This window comes from Sus scrofa, chromosome 5 (genome assembly GCF_054392235.1).
Source record: "Sus scrofa isolate SSC_HxYL_T2T_F1_AM1 chromosome 5, Sscrofa_HxYL_maternal_Yorkshire_Landrace_v2.0, whole genome shotgun sequence".
NCBI lineage: Eukaryota > Metazoa > Chordata > Mammalia > Artiodactyla > Suidae > Sus > Sus scrofa.
In genome coordinates, this window is record NC_139387.1 from 87944049 (window position 1) to 87967240 (window position 23192).

The window sequence follows — 23192 nt, forward strand, 5'->3', positions numbered from 1 at the left end:
GTTCCTGAGAGAAGAGGCAAAAGATGGACGGTTCATTCCCCACCACCCTTGCCCTCCCACTGCTAGCCAAACCCGCCTGCTTGTTTCAGAGCTCGAAGGTCGTGTAGTTAAGCCACAGAGATTGGTATGCGTTTGGCCTTAGGTGGGCAGCAGGTACCCCACCTGGAATTTGTGTCTCTCACCGACTGTTCCCTTCCTGGGTGTCTGCAGCCAGACACCCAGGAAGGCTGGACACTGGAAGCAGTGGTTTAGGGGAAGACAAGACAGTACTGCCGAACTAGGAGTAGATGCTTTGAAGTCCGTTCACTACTGGGTTTTGGATAAATTTATTTAAAAAATTGTGAAGTTTTTTTTTCCTCTAAAAATTGTTTAATTATGTATGTGTTTAAACAGAATATCCTTGCTCTCACTCCTCCCACGGGTAGTCTGCTGATTTTCCTCTCAATCCCGTGCCTTTTGTCCCTGGGATGGTGGAAGTGGAGGAAGCAACAGCGCATTTGCCCCACATTCCTTTTGGGGACCATGTCCTGGAAGGCCGGCCTTGCCCCACCGCGGATCCTGTCCAGAGGAGGTGGTAAGCTGGTCCTCTGCCGGGACTGGGGCTTCGCAAAGTTGCGCTGGGCTCAGCAAGATGATGCGTGAGGGTGTCGGCGTCCGAGACGTGTTCAGCCCAGCCTTTCACGACTCAGTCCCAGCCCTGGGCCTGACCCGTGCCGCCCCCAGGACAGCTGGGAAATGGGTGGTAGGTGGGCTGGAGGGCACCCAGTTGTCAGAGTGACAGAGAGGCCGCTTGGGGCTTTTTGAGGGTGGGCTGGACATCCTGCCTCGCGCAGAATCCTGCGCAGTGAGGAACTGGCCTGAGCCTACGCATCACCTCTGTAAAAATCTAGAACATTTTCATTCCCTCAGAAGAAACCCCGTACCTCTGAGTAGTTCATCCCAGCCCCTACCTGGCAACCCCTCGTGTTTCATTCTCTAGGAATTTGCCTGTCTTGCACATTTCACAAAAATGGAGTCATACGGTATGTGGTCTTTTGTGTCTGTCTGGCTTCCTTCACTGGCATCATGTTTTCAGGGTGCTTCCGGGGTGTGGCATGTCGAGGTTCTGAGTTCCCTTTTAGGCTGAAAGGTAGTTCATTGTGTGGTGACAGCCGCCCTGTGGTGATGCACGAGGTGGCAGCCATCTGGCTTATCTCCACCTGGTGGCTGTTAGCAATAGTGCAGCTACGAACCTACTTACACAGATTTCTCTGTGGACGTGTTTTCACTTCTCTTGGGTCTACACCAAGGCAGGCATTTCTGAATCACGTGGCAGTTCCGTGCTTCACTTTCTGAGGTGCTGCCAACCTCGTCTCCACGGCGGGGGCACCATGTTACACGCCCGCCAGCAAGGGTGGGGGCCCCGCTTTCTCCCCACCCTCCCCTGTCGGGGGCTGTGTGTGTGTGTGTGTGTGTGTGTGTGTGTGTGTGTGTGTGTGTGTGTGTTGGGGGGGGGGCGGCCTCGTGGGCGTGAAGCACTGTCTCCTCGTGGTTATCACCTCTTTCGCCCCCAGTAAGCCAACAAGTCGGCCTGAAGAAGCGAAGATTTCACGAGGCCGGTGGTGGCGCCTTCAAAAGGCGCCACTTAGCCCTGACGAGGTGGTTTTAGCTTCCAAGCTTGAGCCCTCCTGCGGCAAAGTTTCATTTCCCCCAACACTGGGCTTGTTCTGCTGACTTTATTTCTGTTCCATAAACCACCGTGGAGCCCCCGTGACCCGCCAGACCCTGCGCTGGGCGCGGCGAGGCGAAGGCCGAGGGCGCGAGGCTCTGCCTTGGGGGCGTCAGTCTCCCGGGGGAGCAGGTCCGGCGGCCGAAGTGCGGGGCACGGGGCGCACGGGGGTGCGGGCGGGACCGCAGAGGGTCCGGGGGGCGGGGGGAGGCGGGGGGAGACGTCCCCCCGGGTTGGGGGGTGGATTTGACACGGTACCTCACCCCCGAAAACAAAATCACCCCCAGATCGGGCGAGGAGCTGAGGTGCGGGCGGCTTGAGGGCGTCACGCGCTGAAGGACCTTGCGTTTCCCACGGGCGGGCAGCCCGGCCGGGGCGGAGGAGTCACGGTTGGCAGCCTCTCTGGCGGGGGCGGGGGGGTCTGGGGGGCGCGGGGAGGGCTGGCGGGGGAGGCCGGGCCCTCACAGCGCCCCCAGGGGGTCGCTGCTCGCCAGCTGCTGGGTCTCGGCGTCCTGGAAAAGAAGAGCCGTAGGTCGCTGAGCTTCCAGAGCCGGCGGGAAGGCTTTGCAAGTCAAGCCGTCTTTGGGGGCTGCTGAGGCCTTGGTGGGGTTCGGGACACGCTACCCCTACATAACGCAGCTTGGCACGTTAAGTATCTTCAGTGAAGGAATTTTTTTAAAAAATGGCAGAAGCAGGAGGCTCCCTCTGACCAACCCCCAGTCTTCCTCATACTCACCTAACAGGGAGGTGTGAGGATTGAATTAGGAATTAGATGCTACACGAGGAAGCTAAAAGCACCCACCAAACGTAGCTGTGACTGTGATGACAACACACCCCTTTCAGGCTGAAAATGCCTCCTGAACCAGGAGTGACTCTTGGACGCTTCAGACTCTAATCAAAAGCCACACTCCAAAGGCAGCCACCCCGAATCTTCCGCTGTCTTTGGCTCTGATCAGCACCATAGCTTTGTTAATCAGCAGCAAGGATGCTCAAGATGTCTGGACTGGCTCCAGAGAGTCGACAGGCAACACCCACTTCCTCACTATCAAAGCCATGAGAATCTACCACATTGTGGGCTGGCACCCTCAGCTCAGGATTCCTGTACCTGAACACTTTTGCCACCTGGTTTGCTGAGAAGGGATTCGCTGAATCCTGCATCCAGGATACCCTCACCTGCCTCAGGTGAGTCTTCCATACACTGTACTGAAGGAGCCCTGAGGGGAGGCCTGACAGCCAGGGAGGCGGGGAACGGGATGTGTCATCTTCCCCCTTGCTTTTTAAATGAGATTGATTTCAACATCGCAAAGCTTAGAGAAATAGATGATTACTAAATGCGGTCGGGTTGAACTTGCCCTTGCAATTAATTGGACTGGGAACTTTCACATGGATTTGCTGAAGAGACAAACTAGGATTTATGATCTGGCTATTTTTCAATCTACTGCAAACGTTAAATCTGCTATCACAGGCACTAAGAACCACAAAGTATCTGCATTTGGTTGGCTACAGAAAAATAACACATGTTGCATTCTACAAGCTTAAAATGGTGCAATAAGATATTGTAATATTCCAGTGCCAGTTTTAAAAAAAAACCTCAGTACAGCTGCTGCCCTGTGGAGTTGGGATGTGTCACCTCCCCAGTGTGGATGTGTTCACCAACCTGGACGCTCTCTGAACCCCCTCCTGTTGGGGTTCTGTGGAGGCCTCCTCACGTGGATGTGATGGATTATTAGCTCCGTTTCTAGCCTCTCTCCTCTCCCGAGGGGGAAGGGTGGGGCTGAAAATTCCAAGCTTCTAGTCTTGGCTTGTTCTGGTGACCAGCCTCTATCCAGAAGCTCCTCATTAGAACAGAAGATGCCCCGAGTGTTCTCATCACTTGGGAAATTACAAGGTTTATGAGCTTCAGGGCAGAGATTAGTACGTATCTTCTGTCCTCTCCTCACTTCTCAGTTTGGACCTGGCACTAAATTACAGGCTGGGAGCCCCGCGACGGGGTTGAAGTCAGTGGAGGGTCCATCTAAGCTGCAGGATCCCTAACGAGAAGCAAGTAGTCCTTTCCTGGGAGACCAGAGCAGAACATGCACCCCTAGAGGCAAAAGACTTCATCAAAGAATGGATGAAGCATCCCTGACAATAGGCAAAGAGTCCTGGACAGCAGTGTACGTGCCGAAGCAGTTTTATGTCTTGCTCGGCGCCCGCGAGCTCGTCCATGTTTGTGGCAGAACTTAGCCCCAGATGTCCTCTCCTTGTGACATCTCATGAGGCTGGGGCTGGTCAACCCTAGTTCCTTCCTACATCTAACTGCTGGACGCCCCTGCTGTCCACGTAAGAGAGCCCAGTAACACTGAGCAGCCACTTCACCCAGCTTCCAACACTTGCTTTTAGGCTTATTGCCTAGAGATATGTTCTAGAAGGAAGATTTCTTGGTGTGAAGCATTCCACTGAGATTTGCTCAAAGACATTCCCCTGCAGCTCAGCTGAACCAATTCCTAGATAGAAATGCAAACTCACCACGAAGGGGTCGTGGGAAGGTCCTAGGGCCGCTGCAGTTGTGCTCTCGTACATGGGGTTCGAGATGTTGTCAGGCTGCTGTTTGCCAAGAGCTGCAACGTCGATGTCCTCTTCTGACTGCTCGGAAAGACAGGCACAGGGCTGAGCGCCCGGTGTCCCCACGGCAGAAGCGCCTCCTCCAAGTCGGCAGGTGAAGCAAGCTCCACCCCCACCTCCACAAGCTTTTTCTTCTTCAGTTGAGATCTCTCTCTCTCTCTCTATATATATATATATTTTTGCTTTTGAGGGCCGCACCCAGGCTAGGGGTCAAATTGGAGCTACAGCTGCCAGCCTACGCCACTGCCACAGCCACTCAGGATCCGAGCTGCATCTGCGACCTACACCACAGCTCATGGCAACGCTGCATCCTTAACTCATTGAGTGAGGCCAGGGATGGAACGCACAACCTCACGGTTCCTGGTGAGGTTTGTTTCTGCTGCCGCCACAACAGAAACTCGGAGATCGGATGTACACGTGACATCAGGCTCCCGCCTTAGGTGTTCAGCTTGATGACAATATGTCCACCCCAGTGTGACCAACGCCTGCGTCAGCACGCAGGGCATCTCCACTCCCCCAGGAGGTGTGCTCATGCCCCTTGCCCACCACTATCCTGCCCACCAGGGTAACCGCTATTTTGTCGCTTGTTGCCTGGAATGGTTTTGCCTGACCTTGACCTGGATATAAGAGAAATCACATATCATGTGCACTTTTTTTAATGTGATGTTTGGTAAAATGTAGGGATATGGTGCTTATAAATATGCACGGTATCTGCCAGAAGGAAGTGAACTCCTGCTGGGGGCAGATGCTCGACCCAGTCCGCAGTGTCTCCCCAGGATCACCCTAAACCTGCTGACCTACACGTGGGCTCGGCAGTTCAAGTGGTGGCCCTGACGGCAGCATGAGGCCTCTGGCTCTGCAGCTCCCCACCTGACCACACCAACCCCCCCCCCCCCCCCCCGCCGCCCTCAGCCAGCCCTGAAGCCACCTCCGTCAGGGGCACTGCGTGTCTTGTGACTCGTCCAAGGGGAGCGGCTCCCAGGCCCCTGGTCAGTTTGCCTCCACGTCAAAGCCCTGGCGCGAAGGGGCACTTGGCAGCCCGCCACCCTCCTCACCAGAGCCTGACTCTGCCAGGAGGCGGGCCGTGGAGCCACCACTGCTGCGGAGGGGCAGAGGCCCCACCCAGGAGACGGGACCCGTGTGCCAAGCCCCCAGCTGCTGACAGCCTCTCTGAGCAGCCGGTCAGCTGGCCCAGCCAAGGCCAGGGGCTGGGTTTCAGAGAGGACCCCCCACCACCATGTGCCCGTTTTTCTCTGTCTCACCTCAAAATGCTGGAAGCCAACTCTTCTCTTGTTTAGTCGAAAGTAAGAATATGCAGCTGAAGCGATGGCTCCGATGACCAGGATGACAGCAAAGAACATCCCTGTTCCTAAGCCCGAGTGGCTTAAGGTCTGAACACAGAAAGGGCGGGGGTTGGTTCTCAAAACTGGTGACGTCCCCAAAGGGGAGTGTGCTTTCTGGAGCCCACCCTATCCTTGATCCTGAGGTATCTTGGTGCCAGTTGGGATAAAAATAATGATACAAGTCGTTAACATGTATCTCTAGCCCATAACACTTTCAGTGTGTTCTAGGCCCCCTTACATGAAACAATCCATTTAAATATGTAACAACAGAAAGAGCTAAGAGCAATTTCTGTTTCCATTTTTCTGTGGGGGAGCGGAAACACAGAGAGAGGTCCAGCGCTTGCTCAGCGTCCCACAGCTCGGGAGTGGAAGAGGTGGGCTTTGAAGCCGGCCTGGCTTTGGGGCTCAGGCGCTTCGCCGCTGTGCTGCGGAGCTGTCCAGCCGGCAGCCGTACACACCCTCCTTCATCCTTTCAGAGCAAAGTTGTTAGAAAGCCTCCACCACCGCCACCACCCGCAGCCAACCAGCCAGCTTTCACACAGCATGCACTCCGTGTCGGGGACTGTCTTCATTATTTTCCATGAACTCCAGCCCTCCCAAGAACCCAGGGACAAGGCATTATGACCTCTATTTTGCAGATAAGAGAAATGGGGCTCAGGGACGTCCTGGGACTTGTCTGAGGTCGCACAGTTAGGAAGAGGTGGTGCTTGGGATTGCTCACTCCTCTTCCAGGGGTTTGTCCATGGGCCCACGCAGCCCTTTTCATTCAGCAATACTGATGGTTGGCAGGCGTGACGTGGCTAACGCGCTGGAGTAGGGGTGGGATGCAGCAGGGCCGGGCCTCCCCGAGGCCAGCTGCTGTGCATGGGGAGGCTCCTCCAGCATCTGGAGGAGGTGGGCGGACAGGGCTTCCAGGAGTAGTTTGCTTTTTGGGGAATGGACATTGTGGGTCCTCCTAGCCACTCACCAGGAACCCTGGATACTCACCACTGGGGTGGGGGGTGCTTTTAATGGCCTGGAAATGACATGAATGACCCCATTGGAGGCAAAGATGTCCCACTGCAGAATGGCTCTTCCATCCACAAACCTGGTCTCCTGGGGAGATAAGGGGGCTGGTGGAGATCTCTGACCTCTGACTCTTCTTTCCATGCAGGAAAGGGGTGGAGTTTCCTCGAGGTCCTGGGGCCTGGCTTTCAGGCTAGTCCTCCCTGACAGGCAGCACAGGGCTTCCGCTCACCATCCGGACAGCTCAGAACCTGTCCGTGCCTCTTGTGCCAACAAAGTGCTCTAAGAGCTGCAGAGAACCTAAGGGATACGTCTGTCCAGCCCACTCATTTATTAAGACTTGAGCGTTCAAAGGGAAACCGGTGGGTCAGGTGGCAAACCCCACGCCTCTGGACTGCAAATCTACAGCTGTGAACATCGGGTCACACTGATAGAAAGGAATTTTAAGTGATGGAATCCCTTGCTGATCAAAGTGTGACCCATGGGCTTGTGGTGTGGGCAGTCACCTGAGAGCAGACATGCAGAACCCGAGGCCCCACAACCCCTCTGCTGAAACGCAATAAGCATTTGAAGAAAATGGTAGGTAACTTAAATGCCTGTTAAAGTTTGGGAAGCACTGGTCTCAACTACTGATCTTCAATAGTAAAGATCATTTACTGGGTAAAAATTAAAATGTTAATTCAGCCCTTGCTACGTGTCAGACACTGTAATCACACGTTGCAAGCCATGAATCCCCGAATCTCCATAAAAGCCGACGGTTTGAACGTCATGGTTGTCATGGTCACATTGCCACCACTTCTCATGTGACCGCCACCAGCATCCCGCCACCGTTACCTTATTATCATCAAAATAATCATCCCCATCACCCTTGTTAACATCAACACATTACCCACGCCAACGCCTCACCGTTATCAAAATAATAATCACGACCACCCTATCCCAACAAGGTAATACCAAAACAGTACCATCGCCACCACCACCGTCATCATCAACACAGCATCGTCATCCCTATGTTTCGGATGAGGAAATGGGGACACAGAGAAGTTGGGTAACTTGCCTAAATTCCTAAGGCTAGTGGGTGGCAGCACTGGTTTTCATACTTGGGTCATTTGACTTCAAGGCTTACATGTTAACACCGAGGATGGGCTGACAATCTGATAGAAATACAGACTCAGACTGCTTTAAAATGGTTTCATTTAGGAGTTCCCGCTGCGGCACAGTGGCTTAAGAATCTGACTGCAGAGAGTTCCCATTGTAGCTCGGCATGTTACGAACCCGACATAGTATCTGTGAGGTTCGATCTCTGGGCTCACTCAGTGGGTTAAAGATCTGGTGTTGCTGCAAACTGCAGCATATGTCACAGATGTGGCTCAGATCCAGTGATGCTGTGGCAGGTCCAATTCGACCCCTAGCCTGGGAACTTCTATATGCTGCAGGTGCGGCCATAAAAAGGACAAAAAGAGGAAAACAAAAAAAGCCAACTGCAGCAGCTCTGGTCACTGTGGAGGTTCAGGTTTAAGTCCCAGCCCAGTGCAGTGGGTTGAAGAATCTGGTGTTGCTGCAGCTGCAATGGAGGTTGCAGCTGCAGCTTGGATTTAATCCCTGGCCCGGGCACTTCCATATGCCATGAAAAGTATGGCCATAGAAAGAAGTTTCATTTACAGCTTCTCATTACTAGGCTCTGGGCTGCTGGTCACTAACGGCTTACTTCGCAAGGGGTGGAGGTTGCCTAACAGTCCGTGTGGTGTGTTATGGCCTGCAGCTAGGACCAGGCCCTAACTGCAGTTTTAGAATTTTACTCTCACATGGTAAGAGGTGCCACCCATTAAGCACCTACTGTCTGCTAGGAGCTGTGCATGTATTATCTCTAGTTCTCCTGATAAGCCCATACCAGTTGATGCTGGTCCTGGCTGGAGGTGATGAGCAGCTGGCTTCCCAGCCTTGTGTGCAGGATGGTTCCATTGACAAGGTCATCGTAAAAAAAGATGCTGACATTGGAGAGGTGGTGCTCGATGTCCCGCCCAGATAGAGTCTGAAAGGAGAGACACAAGAATGCTCTTTAAAGGCTGAGCTATGTTTTTTCTTTTTAATAATAAGGATGACACAGAAAAAAAAAGTCACTTCTCAAGGCCTTGGCTTTTCTGTCTCTACTTCAAAAGTCATTTTTACGGTCTAAGCAGAGCCTCCCAGTGGCGTCCTGGGAAGAGTGGGTAGCAAGTGAGCAGAGGTATTGCTCCTCTCTGCCCCTGGGGACAGCGCTTGGGGCTGTCAGAGCCTGCAGGTGGCCTGAACAAACACGGCCAGTCCCTCGGTGTGCCCCGGCCTGAAGGAGACTGATGTGGTAGATCCGCTGCATCCACGGCCCTGGTTCTTCACCCTTCCCTGTGTTCTTGCCCTTGGCCACGTAACTCTGAGGGCTTCCCACCCTGACTCTGGGCTCAGTCCCATGACCTGTAGGGCCAGCGGCATGTTAGCAAAAGGTGCCTGGACAGGGGCTTGAAAAATACTGGCAGGACTGGGCTTGCTCTCACCACTTTCTGCCATCACTGTAAGAACACGCCTGAGCTAGCCTGCTGGAGGAGGGGAGCCCTGTGGCGCAGAGCTGCAGACAGACCAGCCGAGATGAGCCAATGGCCAGCCCATGCACACAGGCCTGGCCAAGACCAAAAGAACTGCCAGCTCCATACATGTGGAGGCACTGTGTTTTGGGGTCGTTTGTGGCGTGACGTTGTTGTGGGGATGGATACCTGACACCTGTCTAGAAGCGCTGGTCTAAAGCACAGACACCAGGAACCCACTCACCTCGTTTTCCCCCAGCCCGCTGTTCTGCGGCACGAAGAGGGTGCTTCGGAGGGACAGGTCGGTCAGGTGTTTCAGGAACGCCCGGCCTCTGGCTGAGCTGTTGGAATAAGCCAGCACCTCCTGGGGAGAGGAAGGGAGCGGTGGTTTGGGTCGGCTCTTGTGTGCAGGGACTGGGGTGGCTGGAGAGGGTGGCATCACCTCTCTGGGAATATTCCTGATGGTCGCCCCAACTCGGGCTGCCACCCTGCTCTTTCTTCAGACTGCCCCTTGGGAAAATTTTAGGATTTTTCCTTTCCTCAAAAATCCTATGGTCCCAAGTCAGAGCCAGGTCGCAGCCCACTCTCAACACGGCAGCCTGGGCAGCCCTTCGCACTGGTGAGTGAAATCTTGAGTCTCCTTCCATCAGAACCCGGTGAGGCCCCCCACTTTGCTCAGAGGAACAGCTGAAGTCCTTACTCTTGGGCTCAGGAGGCCCCAGCCACCCGGACTCTGTGGCTCCTCTGAGCCTGTGCCCGGCTGTCCGGCCACGCTGGCCTCCTCGCCGCTCCGCAGGCTTGCCCAGCACGCCCTCCTGCCTTTCATCCTCTGCCCGGCTGCTCCTTCTGCCAGGGATCGTCTGCCTTCAGATCTGCACGGCTGACCTCCTCTCCCCGTTCACATGTCACTCGCACGTCCCCTCCTCACCAGGGCCTCCCAGCATCACTCTGCGCCCCCGCAACCCTGTGCTGCCCCCACCCCCCCCCACCGCCATCTAGGCCCCCTCCTCGCATCTGGTACCAATGAGGTCTTTACTCTGTTTACTGTTTGTCTGTTTCGTTCACTGGTATATCTCGAGCCCACTGTAAGTACCCGATAAATACTCACTGAACACATTTTAGGAAATCACACCACCCAGTTGGGAACTGTCATTGTGCAGAGAGCATGACTGCTGCCCTGAGAAGATGCTAACTGGCTGAAGGACACAGAGCCAGGAGATTTTGCTCTACGTTGTCTTTTCTCCGAAATGCTGTCACAAGCCAAGCTCCCACACAACAGAAACATTGGTTTGGGAGTTTAGAGTATTTACAGTAACTCTGATTTTTGGATCTGTCAGGGGGGTACCTCACCATTTTGGGGTCCTTGGTCTGCCTAGCTTGTGCCCTGATCCTGCAAGCGCTATACTTATCCTCAGTCCCCTCTCCTTGGCTGTGTCCTTGACCTTGCTAAGCCTCAATTTCTTTATCTGCAAAATGGGGATAATTGCATAAGTGACTTCATAAGGCAGCATAAGAATTTATTCCTGCTAACCCGTGTTTATCATGCACCTATTATATGCCAGCCACCAGGCAGAGAAAATCCCTTCCCTTGTGGAGCTTCTGTCCTGTGAGCCAAGTGAAAAGTGGTCTGAAAGTGCTCAGTACGGTGCCCAGTGGGAAGGAAACAGGAACTATTAGCTATTGGTATTATTGTCATTAATATTATTAGCTCAGTTCTTTGATCGGTCAACATCAATTCCTCTTCCAATGGGGCTTTCTCCTTAACGGACATGACCTGGAGGATATTCAAGTGACGTTAAGTGCAATGCGAATGGACCCTATGTTGATAATCTAGCTCACTGGGTGACATGGGTGGGCTTAGCTAACTGTGCCCCACAAAGAGCATCTTATTCCTGCAGGTCAGACTCTGAAGCTGCAGTAGTTGCAAAGGGAGATGAGAATACCAGCCAACACTAACGGAGGATTTTCCCCCTGCTGGCCACGCGTCTAAGCACTTTACACATACGAGCTCATTTATTTATGACAATGAACCTACGAAGTTGGTGCTTCATCATCTCTACTCTACAGATGAGGAAACTGAGGCTTAGGGGGGAGAGGGAAGAGTAACTCACTGGCGGTGATGCACCACGTAAGCAGCAAGCCTATGCTTCAAATTCAAGGAAAGTGGCTCAGGGGCCACGCTCTCAACCACAGCTGTGAGTCTCTGCCCTCTTTCAAGGGCTCACCTGATACCTGCTTTGAGGCAACCCCTCCCTGAGGCGAAGGCAAGCAGACGTGGTACGTACCCCCAGGAAGTCCGTGAGCGAGGGGAGGGACATCAGGACCTGCAGCAGATTCCCGCTGCACGAGAAGCCGTCGCCCACGTAGCCTGCCTTGCAGGTGCAGTTCACATCTGGAAGGCAGGAGCACACGGGGTCCCACCCAATGAGGCAGGGGCCCGGGTGCCCCATCTCCCCTCAGGACACGGGCTGGCCAGGCTGAGGACTGCTTAGCGGCTGCAGGGCCTGGACTCCGAGGTGGAGCCGAGCCGTTACCTTTCATTCGGTAGCAGAAGACGTCCCACATTTCACTCTTGTTGTTTCTTGGCCCGTAGTCCACGATCCCAACAACACCAGAGCCACAGTTCTGGGAGGCGTAGGATGTGGGGTAGCCTACTCTCCCGCCATCCAGCCAGCCTGCTGAACACAGGTGGTACTTGGCCTGTGGGGACACAGATGTGGCCTTGGGTCAGCTGTAATTTCTTCTTTGTTGTGGGGGTGCTTTGGCCAATGTCTCATTGCCCCGTCAGACTGTAAACTCCATGGAGTCAGGGGTTATGGCTCATTTTGCCTATTGTACCCCTGTGCCTGGAACATGACAGGTGTTCAAAAGAAATAAATTTTTGTTGATTAAGCCACCAGGTGGATGCAAGTGGTGCCTTCTGAGTCCTTCATACTCATTTCTCTTCCTTCTGCTTTTGAGAAAGGATTTGCTGCAGTTCCCGCTGTGGCAAAATAGGATCAGCGTCTCTGCAGCACCAGGACGCAGGTTCCATCCCATGCCCAGTGCAGTGGGTTAAAGGATCTGATCCTTGGCCTGGGAACTTTCATATGCTGCAGGCGGCCATCAACGAAAAGAAAGCAAAGTATCTGCAGCCAGCTGTTAACCCCTGGGTGCAAATTCTTCTGCTTACGGGTTGACAGAACTTGTACTGATCCTCACCCCTGTCACAATCACCATCACCTCCCCACATCGTCACCCCTCCATCACCACCCCCGATATCAGCATTGCCATCACCAGCACTGTACCACTGCACGAGAGCTTATTCTGGGCCAGGTTCTGTTGCCAGGGCTTTTCATGTGCCAACACCTTCATCACATCAACCCTTTGAGACTTAAAAAAAATCTTTATCATATGATTGAGAACACTGAGGCAAAGAAGGTTAAGTAACTTGCTTAAAGTGACAGCCTGCAAGTAGCAGAGCTGAGATTCAAACCTAGGCAGTTTACTTCAGAGCTCTTCATCTTAAAAACTGAGTTCCTGTTGTGTGCCAGTCCCTGTGCCCTATTGCCTTTAGTCCTTATACAAGCTCGCAAGGTTGGACAGAGGTTTCGATGGCTTGATAAAAGCCACACAACCAGCAAGCAGGAGGAAAAAGAAATTCTGACCCTTCAATATGCTGGGTCCTGGCATCAAAGGCTTTGCTCTCTGGTAGAGAAGCATCAGGTCTGAAGACCTGGCAGTGACGGCGGCTGGGGGAAGGGATGTGAGATCATATGGTGGCAGTGGTCTCTACACCCAGGGAGCGAGCACTAGCAGGTCACTCCAGGTTGCCTACCTTGCCCAATGGGTGGGGCCTCTGGTTTTAGAGGCCAAGAGAGTAGGCCTGGCTCCATTTCCTACCTGGCCGCGGCTGAGCACTGGGTCAATTCCCATTTACTCCCTTCACAGCCCCTCCTGACACAGAGAGCCCCAGCTATTCCACAGAAACTTGGGTGCTCTGTGGTTTCAGGGAGCCCCTAGGCTTGTGGTGGCTCATCTCTTTCAGGGCCCCGTGCAGTGCCTCTGCCTTGGTGGCTGAAGGTCATAATGGGGAACAGACCTTGGGAGTCAGGGATACACCGAACACCAGATCTGCCCCTGCTTGGCTAGGTGACACGGGGCACGTGACCTTGCAGAGCCCCCAGGACCCCATCTGCACTGTGGCAACAGGAACACCTACCTCCAGGGCTGTTGTAAGAATGGACCACAGTGAAGCGCCCCACACTGCCTGACACATGGCAGACGCCTGGTGCACCTGACAAATCGTTGTTGCTCCAGGACCTCCTTGCGCTTCCCTCCAAAGGCGAGAGCCTCCGTCCCTGCTGTGTTAAGAGGATGCTGCACCTCCTCCCCCAAAGACCCTGCCTGCATAGCGCCCATGAGCTGGGGACCCACCTTCTGGGCGTAGGCGAGCTGGTTGTAGGTTGCCACGGTTGCAGCTTCCTTGGCACAGGCTTCTTTGGCTTTGTCAAAGGTCAGCTTGTACTGGCCCAGCGGGGACCGGAGATGGAACACTCCAATGGTGGTATCTAGACGGCGGAGGAGAGGAATCGTCCAGACTGAGCCAGTGCGGAGCAGGTGTTAAGTCAATAGCTATTACTGAGATGTGCAAGAAATTACTCACTAAAATTACCAGGTCTGTAAAAGAAACCAACCCAGTCGGAGACAGCCAATAAACCCTGACCGGCCACAATGCGGGGTGCCTTGAATTGCTTTCTGGACCCTGAAGTCCCTCCTTGCCCTGGCTCGGAACTCCACTCTGGGTCCTTTATGGCTTTCCTCCGTCGGTTTCAAGATGCCTTGCTGCCCACGCCTTTGCACTCACACTTGGCTATTGACTTTATTGTGTGTTGTGATTCTTAGTTTCATTTTACTTGTGGACTTTGCACAGGCCATTCTAATCATCCCTGGCAATGAAGGGCATATATGCCAATGCACATGCTATAATTAAAACAACAGCTAAGAAATTGCTTCTGCATGTGGCAGGCACTTTCTCTCTGCTTTTTAATACCTTCAACGATGCTCTTCAGGTTCAGTTCCAATCAATGGTGGCCAGGGTTACCAAGCAACGGAGACAGGGAGGTGGGGGAGGGCAAGTATCAGGAAAGTTTCTAAGAGCTGACCTCCAAGCTTCCTCCTGGTTTGTAGGCTCCGAGTCCAGCTCTGAGTTGACTGCCATTCGTCCCACTGCCTCCCCTGGGTCCTGGGCAAGGCCCAGGCCATTTGTCCCAGTTCATAATACCTTTTCCTTGTGATTTTGCAGAAGCCCCTTCCCCAAGCCTGAAGACCAGGTGCTCGGGCCACACTGACCTTGGAAGTGGAGGTCGGCACAGTCGGCGTCGGCGTGGCACTGCCCGTTGTCCTGCAGGCAGCGGTCGATGGGCAGCTGCTCTGGCTCACAGTCCAGCCCGTCGCCCACGTAATGACTTTTACACTCACACTTGCGCTTGCCCTGCGGGGAGAGTGAGATGAAAAAGTCCCTCCCTGTGGGCCGGCATGTTCCCCCGGCCATCATCCAGCCCAGGAGATGCTCAGAAGGACAAGAGACATGCCTCTCTGCCTGGTGGGAAGCGAGGCCCTGCTCCATGGTGCTTTTGCACAGGCTCATGATGGAACATCCTCTTTCACCTCTCGGCTCACTGCTGTGTCCCCAGAGAGACCTCCCTGACTCCCAGGCCCTTCAACTGGCCAGAGTTTTCTTCTTTCCGACTCCCAGCGCTCTCTAGCAGTACCTTGTGCACCCATTTCTGCGCTGAGCATTCCCCCCACTCCACCTGTATGTAAGCTTTTGATCGCACGTCCCCCTGCACCTACAACAGCACAGAGTAGGTGCTTGCTGACCACCTGTTGAGTCAATGGCTCATTTAATCCCCACAACGATGCTGCAAGGTCTGCACTGTTATCAGGCCTGCTTTGTGAATGAAGAAACCGAGGCTCAGCCAGCCCCAGACCCCACAGCATGTCAGGCCAGGAGATGAGACTCAGGCTGCCTGTCTCTAAGCTCACATTTATAACCATAATGGATGTCATCTCCCATTTCCTCTTCCTACCAGAGAAGTGGGGCAACAGGGCACTGACTCCATTTAGAGATCTGAGTGAGCACCCAAGCTGTACTTTTCCTGATGCCTTTTTTTTTTTTTTGGTCTTTTTATGGCCACACCCATGACATATGGAAGTTCCTAGGCCAGGGGTCGAATTGGAGCTGCAGCCACCTGCCTATACCACAGCCGCAGCAACTTGGGATCCAAACCACATCTGCAACCCACACTACAGCTCATGGCAACGCTGGATCCTTAACCCACTGAGTGAGGCCAGGGACTGAACCTGTGTCTTCATGGATACTAGTCAGATTATTTTCCACTGAGCCGTGATGGAAACTCCCTCCTGCTGCTTCTTACTAGCTTTTTTGTTTCAATAAACTTACTTTGAATTATTTACAGAGAAGTTGCAAAGAGAGTTCCCATATATTCTCCACCCAGTCTCTCTTAACGTTAACATCTTACACAACCAATGTCAGACTCAAACATCAGTGTTGTGGCATTACTATTAATGAAACGGCAGGCTTTCTGTGGATGTCACCAGTTTTTCCAGGAAGGTCCTTTTTCTGCTTAAGGTACCACTTTGCATTAAGCCTGCCGACTCAGGTGGGAGGAAAGTTTAGGACAAAGCTGTTGGTAAGCAGAGGGAAGAAGCAAGGCTGAGCCAGGCAAAAGGGCTGCCCCCCACTTCCCCGGGGACGAGAGACTCACCGGGCCGGTCATCCGGCAGGTGGCATGCTCGTGACACCCGCCATTGAGGCCGTCGGCACAAGGGTCTATCTCCGTGCAGCTGTGGCCATCCCCCTGGTAGCCCTTCTGACAGCTGCAGGAGACCTTCGTGCCCTTCTGGGAGCACGTGGCGACCTTCGCACAGCCCCCGTTGTTCTGTTTGCAGAAATCCACAACTGCAAGAGCAGCAGAAGAGGGCTCAGCTTGCTGCGGTCTGTGCAACGGGGGCTTCAGAGCGGGGGTGTGGGAACCCCAACACCAGTGGTGCCGGGAGAGAAAATGGGCCCCAACCTTTTGGCGCCTCCTCTCCCAGTGCCTGGTGGCCTCTGTCTAGCCTTCGTCAACACTAGTGTCCCGTGGCTCATACCCTCCCAGCCTCGGCCTGGTGACATCCTCCCACCTTTGCCCCTTTTTCATCACATACTTCCAGGCTCCACTTTGATAGTAGTTTTCTCATGAGTTTGGGTTTACTTAATTGAAGTCTAGTTGATATATACAATATTGTGTTAGCTTCAGGTATACAGCAAAGTGATTCAGTTATATTTTTTTCAGGTTATTTTCCATTATAGGTTGTTACAAGATACTGAATATTGTTCCCTGTGTCATACAGTAAATCCTTATTGCTTATCTCTTTTATATATAGTAGTATGTATCTGCTAATTCCATATGCCTCGTTTATCCATTCCTTCCCCCCTTCCCCTTCGAGTCTGGGTTTTTAACCTTAGGACACAGTGGTGTGTATGTGGGTGTGCAGGGTTAGTGCACATGGAGCACTGGGTGAGACCCTGTTACCCCCTTTCTGCAGATGCACGAACTGAAACTCAGAGCTCAACCGACCTGACGCGGGCAAACCAGCCACAGCATGGAGAGCTGGGATTAAACCTAGGCTGCTGTGGCTCTGGAGCCCATGCTTTCCCCACTGGGTCGTGCTGCTTCTTGGGACCTTGGTTTTCACAATCCCCCCAGTTTCAACTAAGTAATAGGTTGACTCCAGCCTCCTGAGTACCTAGAAAGCCCTCTGATTTCTCTTGCCTGCCTTTTTGGCAGATGTCACGGAAGCCCCTTTGTGACTCTGAGAGAATGAACATGAGGGCAGAAGGCCTCAGCCCAAGGATGGCAGAGCCTAAGGACAGAGCCTGGGTCTACACTGCTGTTGCGGATGCTGACTCACTCCTGGACCGTCTTGTGGTGGACTGCACAACAGCAGGTACAGCGAGCCCTCATTTCTATAAAGAAAGTGCACATCTCTCTCTGAGTATTTATTCATGACCAAAGTTAGAAAGTACATGTGCCTGAGACTGGTAGCTTCCTCCAATACCTACTGTCTCCCTTTTCTTAAAAAATTTTTATTAGAGTATAGTCGATTTATAATGTTGTGCCAATTTCTGCTGTACAGCAATGGTGACCCAGTCATATATACATTCTTTTTCTCGTATTTTCTTCTATCGTGTTCTATCCCAAGAGGCTGGATACAGGTCTCTGTGCTGTGCAGTTGGACCTCCTTGCTCATCCATTCTAAGTGTAATAGTTTACACCTACTAATCCCTCGCACTCCTTTTTCTACAGTAGCAGATTTTTAGCTGGGCTCAGAGTTGTCCAACTGAGAACGGCATTTCCCAGGCTCCCTTGTCCTTGGTGTGACAGATGATGAAGGTCTAGCCGATGGGATGGGAGCAGACGGGATTTTTAGCAACTTCCAGGTGTGTCCTTAAAGGGAAGGAGGTTTGCCTCCTTCCTCTCCCAGGAAGTGCTGCCCGGGATGTGCTTTTGGAGGTGGCCGTCTCAAGTCAGGCCAGAGAGCGATGGCAGGCCACAAGACAGAAGGGGTCTGGCCCCCAGATGACCTTTCAGAGGGAAAGCCTAGGCTGGCCCTGGATGCCGCCATCCGAGCTGCTATATGAGATCAAAATAAAAAACTAAACATCTGCCTTGTTCCTGCCACTGTTCATGCGGGTCTCCGTGTGGCTAAACCTCTATCGTAGGTATTAGAGACAGAGACACCGCGGGGTTCGCAGCGGTTCTCACCAAAGGGTGAGAGTATATACGGAAGTTTCACTGTTGCTTTTTTTTTTTTTTTTTTTTTTAATACTATAGTATACTTTCTGAATTTTTTGAAGTAAGACTGGATTGTTTGTAAAGTTACAAAAATACCATAAAACAGAGTGCCTTACAGTGGGCAAGGCCATTTCAAAACTATGACCTGGGAAGTGGGCAGGTCAGGCATGAGCAAAGCCCCCGAGGAAAGAGCGCTGCAGAGAGGGTGGGTATCGCCAAAGGGCCCGCGGAGAGCAAACGGTCTCCCCGCCTCCCTCACCCCCACACCTCGCTGCGTCACACACGCACCAAGGGGACCTACCTGTGCATGTTATTCCGTCGCCTTCATAATTCAGGTTACACTCGCACGTGCTGTTCTCCGTGCAGGTAGCATGAGCAGAACAGGGAGGCGTGCACACTGGGGGCACAGCTGCAAACAAAGAGGCCACCATTCGTCCCGAACCATGGTGTGAAGAGTTGGGACCCACCTAGGGCATCTTCCCAGAGCTCAGTCTGCGCGGCCACTGTGTTTCAAAGGTGCGCCCTTACAGTGGGAGGGCGGGGAGATCTGCTAAGGTCCCTCCCAGCTTAGAGATTCTGAGATTCCAGAATTACTCCTTCCTAAGAAGACATTATCTCTGCAATGTTGTCCAGAATAAAATGCAAATATGTGACCTAATTTAGGGGCAACTAATGAAAACAGCATACCTCAAAGTTTGCTAATAAGGAAGGATTTGGCAGATTAGCTCTTTGGCCCTAAGGGCATGGGATTCCAGAGGAGATGGTTACATTGGAGGAGAAATTCCAGGGCCCTGCGAGGGCACCATTAAGCCTGGGAGAAGACGGGCTTTGGTGACTGTTAGGGACTCCGGTGTCAAGGGGCAGCATGAAGCCTGGGGTGGTCAGGGGAGTTTGGAGTGGGGGGAAGGTGGGGGGAGGAAGGCAGGAGGAGAAGGACGAACCACAGTTAAAGGGGCCGTTAACATTCTGGAGCTTCAGGTTCCTGATGCCCAGAGGAGGAGCCTGGTCAGGCCCTCTGCCACCAGGGAGGATGAATGACAGGAATTCACATGGGCTAATTCAGCTTTCATACCTCAGACCGTGGACTGGAACTCAGGGTTTAGGGTACAAGGGAGGCCTCAGAAAACTGACAGTTCACTAAGGATCAAGGTCATGAGGGCGATGACAAAGGCAGCTACTCTTTCTGAGCACCCATGTGCAATGGACACTTCAAAACCATGACCTGGACCCTCACAACAATCCTGCCCCACAAACTGCGCAGCAGTTGGCTTTTTACGGACGAGCGCGCCAAGGCTCAGAGAGGGTGGCTTGATGATTCATCTCGTAAGGAGCGGCTTCGGGGGTCAGATCCTGGACGCCATGGAACTGTGCATTTTCTGTGAAACCCTCCCCTTCTTGTGTCTGCACACATCTGGGCCTGGACCACTGCTGCCCCGTCCTGTATCCTTTGCCTGGGGTGGGTCTTTCCACGAGAGACGTGACTGCACGCTGGTTTCACGGGTTTGAGTTAAACCAGGTCAGCACATCTCTTGCCCCTGGGGCCATGTAGCCAAGTCATCTTTTCCTTGTGGAAAAGGGAACCCCTGGTTTGGTGGTTGTTCCAGGCATTGCTTAGGACACCCCCCCAAACCCCCGTTCAGTTGCTCTTGGCGGGGTCCGCGCAGTGCGGGGCTGCAGGCGGCTGACCACTCCCATGACAGACCTGTCTGTGTGTCACAGAAGCGGCCTATCCACCCCGTTTCACAGACGCACTGCCCAGAACCCGTGATCCCGTCATCGCACTGTCCATGGTCTGAGCAGCCACAGGCTGTAAAGCAAGTTGGAGCGTCATCAGTCATCAGAGGTCAAAATCCAATCAACCAGCCCACTGAGCCGCCCCCCCCCGGGGGGGGGCTGCGATGTTGGTGTGGGAGGCACCGCAGATGTGCCAGTCACTCAACCACTCATTCAAACATTCAAAAAATCACTTCTACAGTGGCTGTCATGAGGCAGACACTACTAAGCAATGAGGTTATGGTGGAAAACGTTAAGACGTAAGGCCCCTGTTCCCAGGGAGCTTACAGTCTCGGAGTAACAGGCTATCGAACGTGTAATTAGAAATATGATGAGTGTTACACACAGAGCAGTAGGGTGTCATGGGGTGTGTAACAGAAGAGAAGGGGGAAGGAACCTTACCTGTGCCTCCTAACAAAGAAATCGACTTAAAGGTGAAAGCTTTAAGATACAGACCAATCCTTCCACTCTCGCCACCTCCAGCACCGACACCCTGGCCCGAGGCCCCATCCTCCCTCACCCGCACCGTGGCATTCGCTTCCCCACAGTTGGCCCTGCTTCTTCTCCCACGGACACTGTCCACGGGGCATCTAGAATGGTCCCTTCTAATCTGCCCAAGACATCCCCTCTTCACAGTCCTCCACTGGCTGTCATCACATTAGAGGCTGAACACCCATCTCTGGCAAGAAGCCCCTATGTTATCTGGCCCCTGGTGACCTTCAGATGTCACTTCCTTCCTCTCTTCCTCTTCCTGGCCCACGCTGCGCACCCCCTTGCCCTCTGTGCTGTTCCTTGCATGCCAAGCCAACTCCTGCCTCAGGGCCTTTGCCCTTGCTCATCTCTCTTCCAGGAAAGCCATTCCTTAGTCTGCACTGTCCATTAGAAAGCCCCTCACCACATGTGGCTATGTAAATGTAAACTAATAAAAATTTTTAAAAAGCAGTTCCTTCGTCACAGATTTTGAGTGTCAATATCCACATGGGGCCAGCAACCACCATTCCTGACAGCAGAGCTACCGAACATCCCCCGCACCTCTGAAATTCCGCAGGACAGAGCTGTTGCTGATACCAGACGCCTGGCCACTGTTAGGTCTCTAGTGAAATCCTGCGTGAGATGTCTTCTGGAATGGTGCCGCCTCTCTCAGTCCCCGTTGCCTTTCATTTTCTTTATACCTTTATATCTGTGCTTGTTTCTGTCATTTTCTGTCTGTTTCCACCCTCTGAACATTCACTCCTTGAGAGCTGGGATTTGCCCCCTCCTCACACCACCATGTCCCTACAACTTAGAACCATTCCTGACTTTTGAGCAAGTCACTTAGACTCCTTAGGCCTCAGCTTCTTCATCTGCTAAGTGTACCTCAAGAGGTTACCGTGAGGATTAGAGGTTACAACATACCTGCCTGGCACACAGTAGGCCCTCCATACACATTAGCTATAGCTGAGGACTCAGCACAGACGGGGTAGGTAGGTGACTGACTGACCGAGGGCTGGTTGGCCACAGCTTGCCTCGGTGGCTGCAGGGGATGTGAGTTTCACTTCTACGGATGAGACTCTTTCGCAGGATGGGAACTAGGAATACATCCAAGGAGGGAAGAAAGCATGGGAAGGCAGGCAGATGGGAGGCAGGTAGGCAGGAAGAGGGGAAGAAGGATGCTTCCAGGTCAGGTGGATGACGTCCATCAGGGCAGCGCACACAGCTGAGTGACAGGTGAAAACACAGGGGAACGGGTGCCACGTACGCTGACAATCAGGCCCAAATCGCCCTGGCCAACACAGCTCACACGCCGTCCCGGTGAAGCCGGCGTTGCATTTACACTGTCCCATGGGCGAGTACTGGTCGAGGCAGACACCCCGGTTATTACACGGGGTATCCGGTCCTCCAGGGCAGGCTGGAAGAGATGAAACAGCAGCGACTCAATGGTGTCCCAGACCCAGAGCAGCTCAGCACCTTTGCGACTGTGCTGCTAACCTGTCCTTGCCAGTGGGTTCCATCCTCTGTTAGCCCAGAGGGCCTGTGGCCCTGGGAACACACCCCGCAGTGTTACTGGATGTTAAGGCAAGCCACTAGCCTACGGGACATGAACTTAAACTTACCTGATAGGGTTGGCAGGGTGACATACGCAACTGGGCACTGTGTTTGGGGGTCAGGAGACCTGGGTTTGCATCGATCTGGGCTGATTAATGAACCTGCCTTGAGCTTTAATTCTCTTAGCTCTAGAGGAGGAGGATGCACTGCCCTTGACTTCTCCACACTGTGACTCTGAGGATCTAATGAGGTGTGTGTGAGACATGTGAAAACATAAAGCCCTGAACACATTATAAGGGATGGCACTGGCTTTTGCGAACAGCCTCTGCTCTTGTGATGGAAAGTGGGATGGAAGCTGAGGACCTGTGGACTCCCAGCCCAGAATTTTCTCAACTGGACCATGATGAATGGAGTATGCACAGAACTTAAAACCATGGCTTCTGGAGCACACCGTGGGACCTCAGGCTTGCTTCTCATCCCATCTGTGCCTCCGTTTTCTCATCTGTAAATGCGGCTGATGATGAAACCTACTTCTCAGGAGTTGTTGCGAGGTTGACATGTACTGGCTCTACGTGGATGTGGGAAGCCGTGCTCAATGACGGTGCTCACTTTTGAGTGTGTGGCAGATGGCAAGTGCCATGGCATTTATTATGCGGCTGCTGCAGCATTATTGACTAGAAGTTGCATCTAGACACAGGGATTTCAGGGGTCCTTTCCTGGTGAAGTAAGGGCGGGCGGGCAACATGATACATCCTATAACAGAGAGGGTTTCAGGAAATAATGGCCCACGTATGTCATAATGGTATAGCACCCTGCCAAGGTAGAAGTCTACTAGAAGCATTTAAACTAGCATCCTTATCAGTATCACGGACTGGTGTCAAAAGTGAAATACAGTGATTCTAGCACCATGGGAAATGTCTTATGTTATAATCTTTTTTGTTTTTCGTCTTTTTGCCATTTCTTTGGCCGCTCCTGCAGCATATGGAGGTTCCCAGGCTAGGGGTCAAATTGGAGCTGTAGTCACAGGCCTATGCCAGAGCCACAGCAACGCAGGATCCGAGCTGTGTCTGTGACCTACACCACAGCTCATGGCAACACCAGATCCTTAACCCACTGAGCAAGGCCAGGGATCGAACCCACAACCTCATGGTTCCTAGTCGGATTCATTAACCACTGAGCCATGACGGAAACTCCATCTTATGCTATAATGTTAAGCAGAAAAGCATAATACACAATTTACAATCTACGCACAGTAGCATCTCAACTCTGTAAAAAAACAAAAACGACAAGAAGAAAAGGAGAAGGAACGCTACACAATTCTTCAGAATGATTG

At 52.9% G+C, this 23192-nt stretch overlaps 1 protein-coding gene across 2 annotated transcripts in view; it reads right to left on the reverse strand.

The window, feature by feature from the left end:
* Positions 1-310: 310 nt before the first annotated feature.
* Positions 311-23192, reverse strand: part of STAB2 (stabilin 2) — a 174409-nt gene continuing 151527 nt past the window's right edge. The window contains exons 56-70 of one of the 2 annotated variants that reach the window (XM_084957343.1): positions 21573-21722; positions 19764-19868; positions 18363-18470; positions 15989-16182; positions 14550-14691; positions 13635-13768; positions 11753-11918; positions 11504-11610; positions 9463-9582; positions 8552-8692; positions 6643-6750; positions 5575-5703; positions 4217-4333; positions 2179-2220; positions 311-2129 (exon numbers count right to left, since the gene is read on the reverse strand). In XM_084957343.1, coding sequence (XP_084813469.1) covers positions 2034-2129; positions 2179-2220; positions 4217-4333; positions 5575-5703; positions 6643-6750; positions 8552-8692; positions 9463-9582; positions 11504-11610; positions 11753-11918; positions 13635-13768; positions 14550-14691; positions 15989-16182; positions 18363-18470; positions 19764-19868; positions 21573-21722 — 1859 coding nt within the window. In that variant the 3' untranslated portion in view covers positions 311-2033. Of the gene's footprint in view, positions 2221-4216; positions 4334-5574; positions 5704-6642; positions 6751-8551; positions 8693-9462; positions 9583-11503; positions 11611-11752; positions 11919-13634; positions 13769-14549; positions 14692-15988; positions 16183-18362; positions 18471-19763; positions 19869-21572; positions 21723-23192 lie in introns of both variants that reach the window. The other variant, XM_021092647.2, reaches the window with a different exon arrangement.